The sequence below is a fragment of the Malaclemys terrapin genome, chromosome 14 (assembly GCF_027887155.1).
Source record: "Malaclemys terrapin pileata isolate rMalTer1 chromosome 14, rMalTer1.hap1, whole genome shotgun sequence".
Classification (NCBI taxonomy): domain Eukaryota; kingdom Metazoa; phylum Chordata; order Testudines; family Emydidae; genus Malaclemys; species Malaclemys terrapin.
Genome location: NC_071518.1, coordinates 39,850,463 through 39,867,015, shown reverse-complemented (window position 1 = coordinate 39,867,015; position 16,553 = coordinate 39,850,463). Strand labels below are relative to the sequence as shown.

Sequence of the window (16,553 nt, the reverse complement as noted above, 5' to 3'; positions counted from 1 at the left end):
TGAAGACTCAACAGATGAGAAGACCAGCATCAGCTGAAGCCCTCCCATATGGGGCTGAACCTCAGATCCCTGAGCCCCGACACCCAGGGCTGAAGCCAAAGCCTAAGCAATGTAGCTTTGTGAGGGCCCTTGTGGCATGGGACCCCAGGCAATTGCCCTGCTTGCTATCCCCTAATGCCGGCCCTGGTTTTTATATGCAGAAAACCAGTTGGTGTGGCACAGGTGGGCCATGGAGTTTTTATAGCATGTTGGGGGGACCTCAGAAAGAAAAAGATTGAGAACCTCTGCTATATACCATGGTCTCTAACTCATATACACCCATGAACTTGTGATGTAACAGCTTGAGGACTAGAAAAAGTCAGCAAAAGGGGTAAGGGGCTACATTTCCCCTTTCCACATCCTACTCTCACCGGAGAACAAAGCAGCACCAAACTAAGGGAATTCCTCAGGCAGCCACTAGCCCAATCTCTGTGGACAGTTGCAATGAACAGATACTAATGGTTCTACAGTGGGGTATTCTTCACCGTCCTGAAACACAAGCTACAAAGGAGAGGTCTGTGCCAGTAACAGAAAAACAATGGTCTCCTGGTGACCTTTGTTAGGGGACTTTTCAGTTTGTCTAAAAAAATAATCATCTCTATGAAAGTCTGTCCTCAGCCAACATAAATGTTTATTGCTGTAGAAAACAAGTGAGAGACACTTTTCAGAAAGGACCATTTAATGAAAAGGTTATGTTTGCATGTTAATGCTTTATATAAATATACAGGGTTAAAACCTAGTGGGAAACATTAAAACATTCAAGTAAACAAGATAAACTCAATAAAAATTCTCTCCTTCTCAATGACAGCCTAATGAACAAACGTACTTCTGGGATGGAGTGGAAATTCATTCAAGATCTGCCAGCAGCACAAATTATCCCCACTGGGTACAAAACTATAAGGTGTGTGTGTATGTGGAGGGGTAATATTATCCAGTGTTCATGATTTAAAACAGGCTCACCCAAACCGAAGGCCATCACTGCCCTAATGATTCAGTCACCATTTTCTTTCCTGTGTATTGTAGTGATCCCCTTGCCGGCACAGAAGAGTATAGTAATGGCATATTTCCTACTTTTTCATCCAAGTTCAAGCTCCTAGAAGGCTTAATGTTTTCCGGTCTCATTCTCAAATAGATAGCATATTAAGGAATCCAAGTGCACCACCTAGTAAGCTTCTGGGGGCTTTACTACATCACATAGGACTGGAAACACTGATGTAGATTTGGCATACATGCTGCCAAGGCAGTGAACACAAATTCACAATTGGTCTGGGGGAGGGAAGTTGCGGAAAAAAGTTGACGTGAGGTATTAGTCTCCTAAGTATTTGCTATGGAGGAACAACAGTCACACAGATGGAACAGCAGCTGAAATAATCATAGTGTTCCAACTCGTCTAATGATCACGCAGAGACTATCAATAATGTCAATGGAGAATCCATGGGGTAATTAGATACCAATTGAAATTAATTTGAAACATTCAACACACTCACTGTGCGCAGAACATTAAGCTTGATCTGTATCTTACAGACTTTGCTCTGTCCCTTCTACTCTTCTTAACACTCGAGTTTAGAGATTTGCCATGTCATTACACTTTTCTTTATTAAAGTTTTACAAGCTGAAGAATAAACTTAAAAAAAAGTCAGTGAAAGTCCTATTAGCGAGAGCAAGAACAGTACATACTCCCTGATCTTGCTCTACTTGCTCTCAGATTAAAATTGTAAAAATAACTGAACTATGTGCAAGAGGGACTGTGTCCTGTCTCCCAACAATCCAACAAAAGATCCCTCACTTCATTTTAGCTACTGCAAGTGCAAAGGGCAATTCAAGTTTTCCTAACAATCTCCAAAACAGAAATTCAGCTTTAAAAAACTAAAAACCCCACCAAAACCCCAAAACATTTAAAACTCTCTAAACGAGTTTAAAAACAAAATAATCTGCCCAGGGAGGAACAGTTTCATCAGACCATGACATGTTTTACCCACAAGTATGAAAAACCAAAAGTATTAAATAAGAACCTACATGTCCTAAAAACTGAGAAACTTCTATAGCTACGTCTGGACATCTTCAACTGTTCTCATTTTCCATAGTGGACACCAGGAATGTTTATATTTTATAGGTTATTTCTTTGAAGTGCCTCACAAAGGTTTTGATTGGCATCTGGTTCCTCAGTCATCACTTCCACAGTTTCCCACTCCCCAGACCTGCTGGATTTTTTAATGGCATCTACTACACTTTGCATGTAGAGGCCATCTTCAAAAGAGGCTGCCATGGAGACTGGTTTGTGATCCCATGTCCGACGGTCTTCCTGGTCTTGGAAAGACAGTCTCAATGCTTGCACCATGTACACCATTCCTTTCAGGTACAGCAAGGGGATGTCTTTAAACCCCTTGTCCAGAAGGCCTGTGTTGATGGTCAGAGAATCTGTAAGCAGTAGTTCCTCTTGGAGTGCTGTATTCTTCTGCCCATACAAATCTGTCCCACGAGCTATAAGGCGACCTGTGGACCCAACAATCATGACTTCGTGAACAAATGATCCAGGCATGTTAAAGTTGAGAGTCACAGTGCTACAGACACCTCCAGTCATAAGCATCTGAAAAAAGCAGAAGTCATCACTAGTGACATGACGGATTCCACTGATAGCTGCGTTCTGCTTCACAAAAGTCTTAAGCAAGCCATGGACCTTCTCTGCCTTCCTGCTGGTTAGATGAGTTAAGAGGTCTATAATATAGGTGCCCATTGTGTGCAGTCCACCTCCTCCCATTAGTTCATCACAGATCCAGTTGTACTTGTGGTTGAGCAGGCTTCCCCAGTACACTCGCACATCACAGATCATCACATTGCCTATGTAGTGTTCTTCTATTAACTGCTTCATTTTGACAAAGGCAGGCAGGAAACGGAGGACATTACCAACAATGCTCATCAGCTTTGGGTAATATCTGGCAGCTGTAACCATTCTGAAGGCATCCACAGAGGTAGCAGATTTCTCACAGATTACATTCTTCCCAATACCTGCAGACAACAAGAAAGACGTGAAAATTCTTCCATGGAGGCAAAATATTGCTTTGAAGGCAATTTGCTTGTGCAGTTAAGCTAAAGGCACTTATCAGATTCCATTTCATTTTTTAAAATTACTAAATAGCATCAACTATTTTGTCTAAAAGCATGTGCCAAGATAAAACATACAGAGCATTGTCAACAATTACTGGGACCAGCGCTGTTCAACAGATTCATAAATGAGCTGGAAAAAGGGGTAAAGAGTGAGGTGTGCAGCCAAGTGGACTAGCTCGCCTTTATTATATTTTGCTTTGCATTAGATTCAGCAGTAATACAAGAAACCTACAGGCCTGTACCCTGTCAGACATTAGCTTCAACAAGTTAGCATAAGGCTTGAGGCCTATAAACTTTGAACAGAAACTTTGCACAGATAAATGGCCCAGCTGAAAATAGAGTTTACGGGGAGGTTTGACCACGGGTACATGATTCTACCACAGAGGTGTCCTGGAAACTAACTGAGGTACATAACCAGCACATAAGATACATCTAATGCTAGCCTCTCTCTCTCTCTCTCTGTGTACGTATATACACACATACACCCCTTTTCTTATAAGTTTCTTATGGGTTTTATTATAATAGTCTTATATTTGGCTATAACTTACAAGCCACGTTTGGTATGTTAAGCTAGGACAAAGTTAGCATACGCATGTTTGGGACCTTTCAACTAAAGAGGGTGATGAAATAAAGCGTACGGTCTATATATGGCTGCGACCTCTGCCATAGCTAGATACAGGATGCATTGAAGCAGGTTGGCATAGGGGCTTTCCTAAGTTCATATCCTTTTAAACTTAACAGGTACACCACAACTTGGAAAGAATCAAAATAACTGGTTAGGACAGAAATAAAAATGTGATACCTAACCACAAAATGGCCATAGTAATGAATTGATGTATATAATAAGTTGAGATCATTGATATACTAACCTATAGGAAAAAGACACCCCAACATTAGTAAGGTGAGGAAATACAAATAAGGAAAAAGGGAAAAATCCCCTACTGAATATGCATCAAACAGAGCGGCGTCAGCGTAACATATTATAAAAGTGGCATCCCAGCCTAAGGGCAGTAGGAGACAGAGATGTAGTCCTTGGGAGGTGCCAGAGTGACGCCACTGGTGATGATGGGAAAGGTGATGGTGATAAGGAAGATGATGGCTAACATTTCAGGTTGTTCTGCAAGGGATGGTGTGAGTATATAGATGTGCAGATGTGCATTCTATCATATCTCTATCTTACTAAGTTGGGGTGTTTGTGACTGTGCTAAATGTATTAATAAACTAGATTTGTAAATATAAAAGAGTTCCTATAGTGTGAGTGTTACAACTGTGCACATCGGGGTTCCCAACTATATAATAATTTAAATAATACTGGGCCTGATCTTGGGACAAGAACCTGTCAATCCTCAAAGTGATAATGGGGGATTCTTAAGTAATCAATATAATTAATACATAATCTAAAGATCAGGCAACAGATGGCAAAAAAGACAACACAAAATCACTCAGGATAGTTAAGTCCAAACCAGACTGCGAAGAGTTACAAAGGGAGCTCACAAAACTGGGTGACTGGGCAACAAAATGGCAGATGAAATTCAATGTTGATAAATGCAAAGTAATGCACATTGGAAAACATAATCCCAACTCTACATGTAAAACGAGGGGATCTAAATTAGCTGTTACCAATCAAGAATGATCTTGGAGTCATTGTGGATAGTTCTCTGAAAAGGTCTGCTCAATGTGTGGTGGCAGTCAAAAAACCTAACAGGATGTTAAAAACCACAAGGAAAGGGATAGATAATAAGACAGGAAATATCATAATGCCACTGAATACTTGAATACACCTTGAATATGCGCAGTTCTGGTCACCCCATCTCAAAAAAGAAATATTAGAATTGGGAAAGGTACAGAGAAGGGCAACAAAAATGATTAAGGGAATGGAACAGCTTCCATATGAGGAGAGAGAAAAAAGACTGGGACTATTCAGTTTGGAAAAGAGATGTGGTATGAGGGGTGGTATGAAAGAGGCATATAAAACCGTGAATGGTGTGGAGAAAGCAAATAAGGAAATGTTATTTATGCCTTATCATAGAATCACAGAATATCAGGGTTGGAAGGGACCTCAGGAGATCATCTAGTCCAACCCCCTGCTCAAAGCAGGACCAATCCCCAGACAGATTTTTGCCCCCGATCCCTAAATGGTACTCTCAAGGATTGAACTCACACCCCTGGGTTTAGCAGGCCAATGCTCAAACCACTGAGCTATCCCGCCTTCACAAAACACACAAACCAGGCATCACCCAATGAAATTAGTGGGCAGCATATTTAAAACAACCAACCAACCAAAACAAAACCAAAAAAGAAATACTTCTTCACACAATGCACAGTTAACTAGTGGAATTCGTTGCCAGGGGATGTTGAAGAGCAAAACTATACCTGGGATCAAAAAAGAATTAGACAAGTTCATAGACGATAGGTCCATCATGGCTATTAGCCAAGATAGTCGGGGATGTAATCCCATATTCTGGGCGTCCTTAGCCTCTGACTGCCAGAAGCTGGGAGTGGACAACAGGGGATAATTGCCCTGTTCTGTTCATTCCCTCTGAAGCACTTAGCACTGGCCACTGTCAGAAGACAGGATACTGGGATAGATGAACCATTGATCTGACTCAGTATAGCCGTTCTTATGTTCGTTCGTATGTAATACCCACTTTCAACATACACTTGGATCCTTTCTTGTTATGTGTGCACATGTGCATGACATGCAACTTCATAGATTACAAAATAGAATACAGCACATACAACTCCACTGTAAACTTCAACCAAACTCTCCATTCTCTATCATTCAATAGCATAGTTTCACCCTTATCCCAATGCCTATTCTGATGAAATACTGAGCAATATCTCATTGTTTAATATTAGAGATCTGCCTCAAACCTGAAAACTTTAACAGGTGTCAGACTCAAATTTCAGCATTTTGGGCATAAGAAATACAAAAAAAAGAAGGCAAGTGACAGCAGCCACTTGTCTGAAAGCCCTTCCACACTGGGAGTGGATTCTGGTTCTTATCTCAGAATGTCCTTGCTTTTCATAGATTTTGTGGTCAGAAGAGATCAACGTCATCATTTAATCTGTCCTCTTGCATAACACAGGCCATATAATTTCACCCAGGAATTCCTGCATCAAATCCATTAACTTCTGACTGAATATCTGGAGAATATCTTTTAGAAAGATAGCCAGTCTTGACGTAAAGACTTCAATGCACCACATCCCATGGTAAATTGGTTAATTACCAAAGGTTAATTGCCCTCCACTGTTAAAAATGTGCACCTTACTTCTAAACCTGAATTTGTCAAGATTCAGTTTCCAGACATTCAAATTCGTTATGCCTTTGTCTGCTAGATTAAAGAGCCCTCTACTATCAGAGTTCTTCTCCCCATACAGGCACTCAGACCATGATCAAGTCAACTCTTAACCTTCTCTTGGATAAACTAAACAGATTGTTCTTTAATCTCACTGAAGGCAGGTTTTTTAGACCTCAAAACCTTCTGTGGGTTATAGTTAGACCCTTTAACAATAAATCCATAGAATCCAGGTTTTCTAAACTTTCCAGACACATTTAAACAGACCGATTCCTCTTGCCCAATAGGAACAAGAACAAACAAATCTGCACTTGCCATTATATGTCTAGTTCAAACCATGAAAGAAATTTTATAGCAAAGTTAAAGACTCCTCTAAAACATTATTTCTAATAAATACACTTAGGGACCCATCAGTGCAAATATACTACTGCAATATTGTCCCAACATACTAGTCACTGGCAGTCACCTGAAAGAATGTGAACACCTCTTCTCCAAATAACAAATTCTTGAGCAGACACCGAGTGGTAACCCAAATATTCTTCAGGTTTTCTACAGTTTTAAGTCTCTTCCAGAAGGAACCGAATAAATGCAACTTTAGTGATGGGTAGAAACAAGACAGCAAATCTAATGATCAAAAGGCTTTTCAGCAGTCGAAACACTGTTCTAAAAACGGCATCATAGGGCTCCGTGTTTTTCTTCCCAATTTCTGTTTCAAAAGGTGCTTAGCTTACAAGTGAAAAACTTGTTTGTTTTTTCCCTGACTGCCAGATGTGCAAATTCAGCCTGGAATCTGAGAGTCCAGCTAGACCGTTTCTATCTTCTACACGGTCACCAGTAACTCCACTGCCTTGAATGGGCTGGTCCTCACCAACAGCAGCATAGTAAATAACGGATTCTATACCAGGAGGAACAGAATCCACTTCACTCACATTTAGCCACCTTGGCTCTGCAGGGCTCGCAGGAAGAAAAAGAATAAAGACTCAGTTTGGTCACTAAAGGATCAGCTCTGACTCAGAATACACACCCAGTCTAGTTCTTGTGCACAAGAAGCTGCCTTGTTTAGATTTACTTTTCTGAGTGGATCCACACTTTAAATCCTTTGTTGCTTACTCAGTGAACAAGGAAACACTATTCTCGGTTATGTTCATGTCCCTTTAATTGGATATTATAAGGGAGGAGAAAAAGAATCAAATGATACCATTCTTACGACTCTTTAAAGTAAACAATTATTATCCTACATGTGAGAAACAAAAGCCAAGCTAAGTATTTCCAAAACAGTGTCCTGGTTTAGTAAATAGACTAAATATTTTTTTTAAAAATCCTTTCATCTTTTGATGATTTAATCTGGTCCAAATAGGGTTTCTGCCAGTAAGGCATCTTATTTACAACAAGTTTATACCCTACTGAAACAATCCTAAACTGTTTTAGACCAACCAAGAAGAGAGTTTAACATTTTAGAACAAGTCAGTTGGATATTTTCCTCCCCTGGACAGGGGAAAGGTCCTTGTCAGGTCCCTATGAAGCCGCAGGCTAGAAATCTGAACGCTCATTTCTGGTTAGCGACCAGAGAACTAGTTAAGTCAGTCAGCTTTCTGCAGAAATCTTTCAAGTTATCAAGCATCTTTGATTTTGCTGCCAGCTCTTTCCTTCCCTTCTCACAAAGAGCAGTGGCACTGCTATGGTGGACAACAGTTTCCTGGAGGTAAAATCCTGAAGTCATTGTAAGCCAGCATTTATCACAGGAATTATTCATAGGTTCTGGTTAGGCAGCGTTTGTTGCCTACTACATTAATCTCCCATCATTCTACTGTAATAAACTATGTGTGTTTCACTTGGAGTTGCTTTCAGTCCCATGCAGTTTACTTGTGTGTAGGTCATTCAGATGAAACTGTGAAAGCAGATGTCCTGTCTGCTCTGTGTGGGTATTAAAAGATGTCAAGACACTTTTTGTATGGGAAGTGATTTGTCCCTGTGTCCACTGTTGCTCACCTTACACCATCCTGCATTTCAGGGTAATCTATGTATATGTATTGTAACGCATATTTTTAATCCTTCAGGTTAAAAGTTGCTATCTGAATGGAAAGCAATATGATTTGGGGGATGGCAAGTAAGAGATTAGTATTATCTTCACATCATGATATAGCTGTAAAGATTATTTGTAACTAGCCCTAAAGCTGAAGAATGACTATTCTGATTTAATTTAGCCAGGTCTTGGAGCAACATACGAGCTCCCGAGTACCAGCCGATCTTCAGGCTAAGCAAAAGTATCTGTCTGCTACAGTCTTCATTAAAGGGGAAGGTGCAAACAAGTATGGGAGGGATCCTCCACTGACAGAATACTACAAAAAATCATTGAAATGACTCCTTTTGATCTGTGTATAGGGGGAGAGGCTCTCTTTGGTTGTGAAGTAGTTTCTTGGCTCACTGCAGATAATGTGTCTTGGTAAAATGTAAAATCAATATGTTTCAGCTGCGTCTCAGTGGAGATAATTGCTCCACATACATAAGAGCTGCTTGAAATCTAGACAGTAGAAAAAACTGTCTGGACACGAACCCTCACTTCAGCTCGGAACAGCTCTGTCTGTGTCAGCTCGAAAGCTCGTCTCTTTCACCAAAAGAAGTTGATCCAATAAAAGATTTTACCTCATCACCTTGTCCCTTTCACTTTAGGAAGATAATGAAAACTGATGTCTAAATGGAGAAACACACTTTAACAGATACTTGGAGACACTAAGAAATTGTCAAAAATAATGTAAAGAAAACAGTTTAAAGTGATTCATGCAGCATCTTTCGGAGAGCGAACCCAATGCTGTGAGGTCGGAGGCCTTTGTCTGCAGTAAGGAGCCCCAGCGGCCATGATCTAAGAAGCAGTCACATCCTCACATTCCAACTAACTTGCATCAAAACAATGTAATATGGTGCTGTTTAGTCTTGTCCTAATACACCTCTACCCCGACAGAACGCTGTCCTCGGGAGCCAAAAAATCTTACCGCGTTATAGGTGAAACCGCGTTATATCGAACGTGCTTTGATCCGCCGGAGTGTGCAGCGCCTCCCCTCCCCCCGGAGTGCTGCTTTACCACGTTATATCCGAATTCATGTTCTATCTGGGTAGAGGTGTAGTCCCCACTATCACCACATAAAGAAACAGATCTTAAGATGTTTAAAGAAAACTTTGATAGCATTCAGAGAAGCAGCCGTGTTAGTCTGTATCCGCAAAAAGAAGAACAGGAGTACTTGTGGCACCTTAGAGACTAACAAATTTATTAGAGCATAATTATGCTCTAATAAATTTGTTAGTCTCTAAGGTGCCACAAGTACTCCTGTTCTTCTTTTTGCGGATACAGACTAACACGGCTGCTACTCTGAATGCTGTCATTATGCAAGGCACTGCATTTAGCCGTATGGAGTGGAAATCCATCAACCTCATGAAAAAACTCGTACAGATACAGACAGACATCATCTTCCTTTCCAAATGCAAGCAGATGGACATCAAGTCCACGAAAGTTTATGCTCTAATAAATTTGTTAGTCTCTAAGGTGCCACAAGTACTCCTGTTCTTCTTTTTGATAGCATTGTCTGGCAAGGAACCACTTCTCAACAATTGTGACTGAAATCTATACTACTTCTCTATTGTTTATTGGTGTGGTTTCTGTCTGATTCTTTGTTTCTGTCTGTTGCATAACTAATTTTGCAAGATTTAAATAGACTAAGGTGGTGGCGTATGATTGGTTAAGGAAGTATTTCGTAATGCACTAGGATTGATGAAAAATACTGTTTTATAGTACTTTAGTTTAAAATGGTTGGTTAAGGTTTAGCTAAGTAGAACTCAAGTTTTAACTATATAAACCGTCGGGGTCCAAAGGGAAGTTCTTTGGAACCTAACTCCAGGACACAACCCACGATCAGAGAAGCCAGACATCAACACACTGCCAATCATACTGTGCAGAAGCTGGAGCCCCGGATGATCTAATCTTGACTAGCCCCCCAAAAAAGTTCTTCTGTCTTATTGGAAGTGGTGAGCATTGCATGCTTAACAAGTGTATTCTGTTTTGCTAACTGTTAATAAATAGAGGTTAAGGATATTACCGCATAAGGCACTTTCACTGGTAAAAGACCCCACAAACCCGCAGACGATTATGCCCCGAGTGCTAGGAACTGGGAAAGGGCGTGCGTGCCTAAATTGACCGGGTTATGCCCTGAGCCCATGAAGGCTACGGTAACAGTGCAGTTACTTTGCAATATGCTCATTAATACCCATTCAGTTGTATTCCTTATGCTCCCCTCAGATGGTGTTTGCAGGGGGATCACACTGCTCTGAGCTACGAGTGACTGTAATGAGTTTTGAGATCACAGGAGGATTTATGTGTTCTCTGAAATGGTTATGGAGGAAGGAAAGGGGAGACAGACTTGTCCCAGATACTTTCTTCCAGGATGTTCCCTTGAAATGCTTGCATCTCTTTCAGTCACCTGTGAATAAAGGAATCTTTGTGCAGGTAGCCTCCTCAGTCCCATCTCAGCAAAGTTTCCTCCTAGGTCAGATGGAATCCACACAAAGGAAAGATGACAGACAGACAGCGTTAGGACTAGAGACACAAGTGAGAGCAGCCGTATTAGGATTTGATGCTTTTAACAAAATCCCTGTCACTGACACCAGGAGATTAGAAAGTGATGCACTTCCTGTTACAAAAATAAGATTCCCAAGACATCAAAACAGGAAGGAGGGAACAATAGGAAGGCGCTTTGCCTTAGAATATGGATTAAATGCATCATGACACACTTTCGCTCTGCTATCCCAGCTGTGTCATGCTTCCTCTCTCTTCCTAGCCTCCAAAAGGGGGTTTGTAATCCAAGCCTGGCACTAATCACATTTAGAGTTTTCAATAATCGGGTCATTAAAACAGAGCTCATGGAACACCATTACTTTCAGATCATACAGCCTCCCCCCCAGTGCCCTCGTAATGAAATTTGCTTTCACGGCAGCCCTTCCTAACCTTAATCTCTACACCAGGGGTTGGCAACCTTTCAGAACTGGTGTGCCGAGTCTTAATTTATTCACTCTAATTTAAGGTTTCGTGTGCCAGTAATACATTTTAATGTTTTTAGAAGGTCTCTTTCTATAAGTCTATAATATATAACTAAACTATTTTGTATGTAAAGTAAATAAGGTTTTTAAAATGTTTAAGAAGCTTCATTTAAAATTAAATTAAAATGCAGAGCACCCCGGACCGGTGGCCAGGACCCGGGCAGTGTGAGTGCCACTGAAAATCAGCTCGTGTGCTGCCTTCGGCACGAGTGCCATAGGTTGCCAACCCCTGCTCTACACTGTAGGATTCCTAAAGAAAGACTCCTGCCAGGAAGGACCTGTGGTGCACTGGGATTTATGAGAGCTACCCCTGTTTTGGAATAAGCAATCATAGATGGACTTTGTCACTATTCTCCTCCCCATCCATCAAGTCCCAGTCTCTTCCAGCCTCAAAAATGCACCATTGCTGAGGCAAGAACCTTCTCCTTTGTGGCACCTATCAGCTGGAACAGCTGTGTTGTGTCTTTCTGCCTCTGCACCCCATCTCATCTAAAATCTGTGTCTCCTTTACATAAAGCAATTCCTCTCCCCTAATATTCCATAATCCAATATCTCTCGTTGATTTTCTATTGGAGAAGCATTAATGCTGGTCTCTAGGCTAAGCTCCAAGATACACTGCTGAGAGGTGGGAAGGGATAATATCCTGTTAAGGGAAAGCAGGCTCCAGAATGAAGGGACTTACCTACAGCAGTACACCACCTACTTAAAAATAATACTTCCAAAAGAAAGACAATAAAGAGGAATAAACTGAAATGCGTAACTAATTGTGGACTTGCAGACAACAGCCAGCAATCACTACAGTGACGGGGGATAGGTTAGACTGGAACAGATGGTCACTGAATTTAGGAAGGGTCGTGATAACTAGAGCATCCCATGATGATGCTATATATCCAAGTTCTCTTTCATATCACTTAATTTCAGTTTCTGACATTTTGATACTATAATGGTGGCACAGTTTACAGCAAGAGGATCTCTCAGGGAATTGTTAACGAGATTGTGGCAAATATTGTAGCCACAGGCATCATCTTTGGGGACCATATTTTATGCTTGAATCACGAAAATCTCAAAACTCCTTATACTGAGATGGGCCAGTGTTGTATGAGTTGTAGAATATTCATAGCCCTTTGTATCAATACCAGTGATATGTATTTGCATGAGCCTGGCTCACTGGGGAGATGGGAGGGAGGGAGAAGGCCTTTCTTGCTGACTCTGGAATCACCGAGGGATGATTAATGCAAATTCCCTAACATTGGTTGTGCAAAAATCCAGACTTTTGAAACTTAGCCTTGAGGAGCAGGCCATTGACCTGTACGCAAGGACAGAGATCAAAGGCCCAGACTTAAGAATCAACTGAACTGTCCCAAGATTGTTCTTGAGCTAAAACTTGACATGAAATGGTAACTGACGGAGTAGGGAGAGGGGAGGATTGACCTGGGGATGTTGCGGGGGAATTTTGCAGGTACTATCTGCACCCGTGATGGGATATCAGGGTGTGAATTCACTTGAGGGATGATACCTGAGCATGTAACCTGAGCCCAGGAGAGGGATGGGGCCAGGTGACACCTTCTGCCCTAGAAACTGGACAAAGGCTGGAGGAGGAGCCGGGGGTGTAGCTGGAGGGGGTTTCAGTTTGGAGCTGGCTGGGGAAACGGAGGGAGACCCGGGGCCGGGGTCCAAGCCCCTGCCCCCCAATATGGACCCGACTGAGGGGGTCCTGTTGTCTGTACCTGGAAGACCTGTTTTGGACTGTGTTCCTCTCGTCTAAATAAACCTTGTGCTTTACTGGCTGGCTGGCTGAGAGTCACGGTGAATCACAGGAAGTGGGGGGTGCAGCAGGGCCGCCGGGGGGGAGGCAAGTGGGGCAATTTGTCCCAGGCCCTGGGCCCCGCAGGGGCCCCCACAAGAGTTTTTCGGGGCCCCTGGAGCGGGGTCCTTCACTTGCTCCGGGGGCCCCGGAAAACTCTTGTGGGGCCTGGGCCCCCGGAGCTTCTTCCGCTCCGGGTCTTCAGTGGCAGGGGGTTCTTCTGCCCTGGGACCCGCCGCCGAAGTGCCCTGAAGACCCACGGCGTGTGTGGGGGGGGAGTCCTTCCGCCCCAGGACCTGCCGCCGAAGCGCCGGATCTTCGCCGGCAATTCAGCGGTGGGGGCCCCCTGCCGCCAAAGACCCCAGGCCCCCTGAATCCTCTGGGCGACCCTGGGGCGCAGGGCCTTGTCTTCCCCACACTTCGTGACAACTGGTGGCAGAGGTGGGATGTACTGCACCCCATGGATGGCGCTTTCTGCAGTAAGTGACTGGGGAGCAGTAAAGTGAAGGGGGATTGACGAGGACCAGGTGTGCTGAAGGCTCAGAGAGAAGCTGTTTTGGGGGGTGGAGAAGCTACGCTTAACCCCTGGGATTGTGTGACCAGCGAGAAAGACTGTTGCAGTAACGGGGTCCCCCTGGGGACTGCGGCGAGCAGTTCCAGGGGCAGAGTTGTCTGTGGCTTGACCCTGGGAAAGGGGAGGACTGTTGCAAGAACGGGGTCCCCCTAGTGAATGATTACAGGGGCGGAGGAGTCTGCAGCTTGACCCTGGAAGAGAGGTGGTGACCTGGAGAAGAGCTGGCACACTAGGGGTTCTCCCTGGAAACCGTGGGGTGCTGAGAGCACACAAGCCTGCGAGTCCACAGTAACTACAGTAACTTGGGGCCAGTGGGGAGATGTATAACCATCGCCTTAAGAGGGACCTGGTCCAGCTGTGCAAGCAGAGAGGGCTGCACAGAGCCTTGTCTCCCCCACACTTCGTGACAGTAACCAAGAGAGCAAATGCAGTTGAAGGGTGTGAGAGACTGATACCCACCAGAACCCTGTGTTGGAGTTGGGGGTGACCTCTGATAAGCTTTAGCGTGTGTGTAGACTTGGGTTATGGGGTTTTTCCCCCCCAATATTTTCTCTTTTGCCCTAAGAATAAAAGTATTTTGCTTTGGCAGAGCTGCACGGTAACTTGTAACTGCTGGCATACCCTGGTCATTGTCCTTGGAGAGAAAGCAACCCACAGGCACTGGCCTTTAGGCAGACGAGCTTGATGGGGATATCACGGTCCATGGCAGAGGCTGTGCAGCCTTAAAATCCCCAGTAAGGAGGGAGGGAGACACAGCAGGTCTCTGCCTAAGGGCACGTTTACACTGGCAGAGTTACAGCGCCGCTCAGAGAGCGCTGAAGGGAAACCGCTGTTGTGTGTTCACACTGTCAGCTGCCTGTGCAATAGCGTGTTTACCACTGCAAGTGCCGCAATTGTGTTGGAGTGGTGCACTCTGGGCAGCTATTCCACAGAGCACCTCTTCCTCTTCTGCCACTAAGAGTTGTGTGAAGGCGGAGGAGGTCGCGGGGCATCCTGCTCCTGTTCCAATGCCCCATGATGCATTGTTTCGAATCCCAGCAATCCCTGAGCTTCCGTCCGCATTTGGCGCCATCTTTCAACGGTTTGTGTACTGCGTGCTCTGCCTCTTCGGTCTTCAGGAACGGATCCTGCACTGTTGACCAATATGCTGCTCGGTCTCACTAACACATTACGAGTGGCAGTGGAGTTATTCCTTAAACTACAAAGGCAAGAGGAGTGAGACATTGATCTCGCCAGACGTAGTAGCTATGACACGAGATTGCTTGTGGCACTCACGGAGGTGCTGACCACAGTGGAATGCTGCTTTTGGGTTCAGGAAACAAGTACTGAGTGGTGGGATCACATCGTCATGCATGTCTGGGATGATGAGCAGTGGCTACAGAACTTTCGGATGAGGAAAGCCACATTCATGGGACAGTGTGATGAGCTCGCCCCAGCCCTGCGGTGCAAGGACACAAGAATGAGAGCTGTCCTGTCGCTGGAGAAGTGCATGGCGATTGCACTGTGGAACCTGGCTACTCCAGACTGCTACTGATCAGTTGCTAACCAGTCCGGAGTGGGAAAGTCGACAGTCGGACGCGTGTTGACGGAAGTGTGCAGGGCCATTAATCGCCTCCTGCTCTGAAAGACCAGTACTCTGGGCAACATACATGACACTGTAGATGGCTTTGCACAAACGGGCTTCCCTAACTGTGGAGGGGCGATAGATGACACGCACATTCCAATTCTGGCACCAGACCCCCTAGCCTCCGAGTACATTAATCGGAAGGGGTGTTTCTCTCTGGTTCTTCAGGCGCTTGTGGATCACCGTCTATGTTTCACAGACATTAACGCAGGCTGGTCCGGAAAGGTGCATGACGCACGCATCTTTCGGAACACTGGCCTGTTCAGGAAGCTGCAAGCAGGGACTTTCTTCCCAGACCAGAAGATCACTGTAGGGGAAGTCAAATGTCCATTGTGATCCTTGGAGACCCTGCCTACCTCTTAATGCCATGGCAACTTGACAGCAGCAAGGAGCGGTTCAACAGGCTGAGCAAGTGCAGAATGACTGTTGAATGTGCTTTTGGCCGTTTAAAGGCCCACTGGCGCTGCCTACGTGGGAGGCTAAACCTGGCCGATTACAATATTCCTATGCTTATAGCCGCGTGCTGTACGCGCCATATTTGTGAAAGGAAGGATGAAAGCTTCACTCAGAGCTGGACCGCTGAGGCTTAGCACCTGGAGGCTGAGTTTGAACAGCCAAAGACCACGGCTATTAGAGGGGCGTAGCGCGGGGTCATAAGGTTCAGGGATGCCTTGTGGCAGCAATTTGAAGCTGACAGCCACTAATATTTGTTGCTGTGCTCAGGAGTGCAGCGCTTGTAATGCTAGGAGGTGACTGTGATTGGTGCATACAGTTTAATAAAATTGCCTGTTGCTTTGAAGGGGTCTGTTTGCTTTCAATTAATGGAATAAAGATTGCTTTCAAACCAAAACAATTATTTTATTAAAAAGCAACAACCGGAGGAGAAAGACAAACAAAAAAAACACATCAGCACTGTGGGAGAAGGAGAAAGGGAGGGTCCCAGGAGGAGGTGGGGTCCCGGTACAGTTAAAGATTTGTGTATGTCCCGGTATCATATGCAACCTTGTCCTTTGGAGTACAGTG

General features: G+C 44.1%; 1 protein-coding gene across 1 annotated transcript in view; it reads right to left on the bottom strand.

The window, feature by feature from the left end:
* Positions 1 to 655: 655 nt before the first annotated feature.
* The window catches only part of GFOD2 (glucose-fructose oxidoreductase domain containing 2), a 63,916-nt gene continuing 48,018 nt past the window's right edge, over positions 656 to 16,553 (bottom strand). Inside the window, exon 3 of the mRNA XM_054048864.1 lies at positions 656 to 3,045. Within this exon, the coding sequence (XP_053904839.1) occupies positions 2,147 to 3,045 (899 nt within the window). The 3' untranslated portion in view covers positions 656 to 2,146. The remainder of the gene's footprint in view (positions 3,046 to 16,553) is intronic.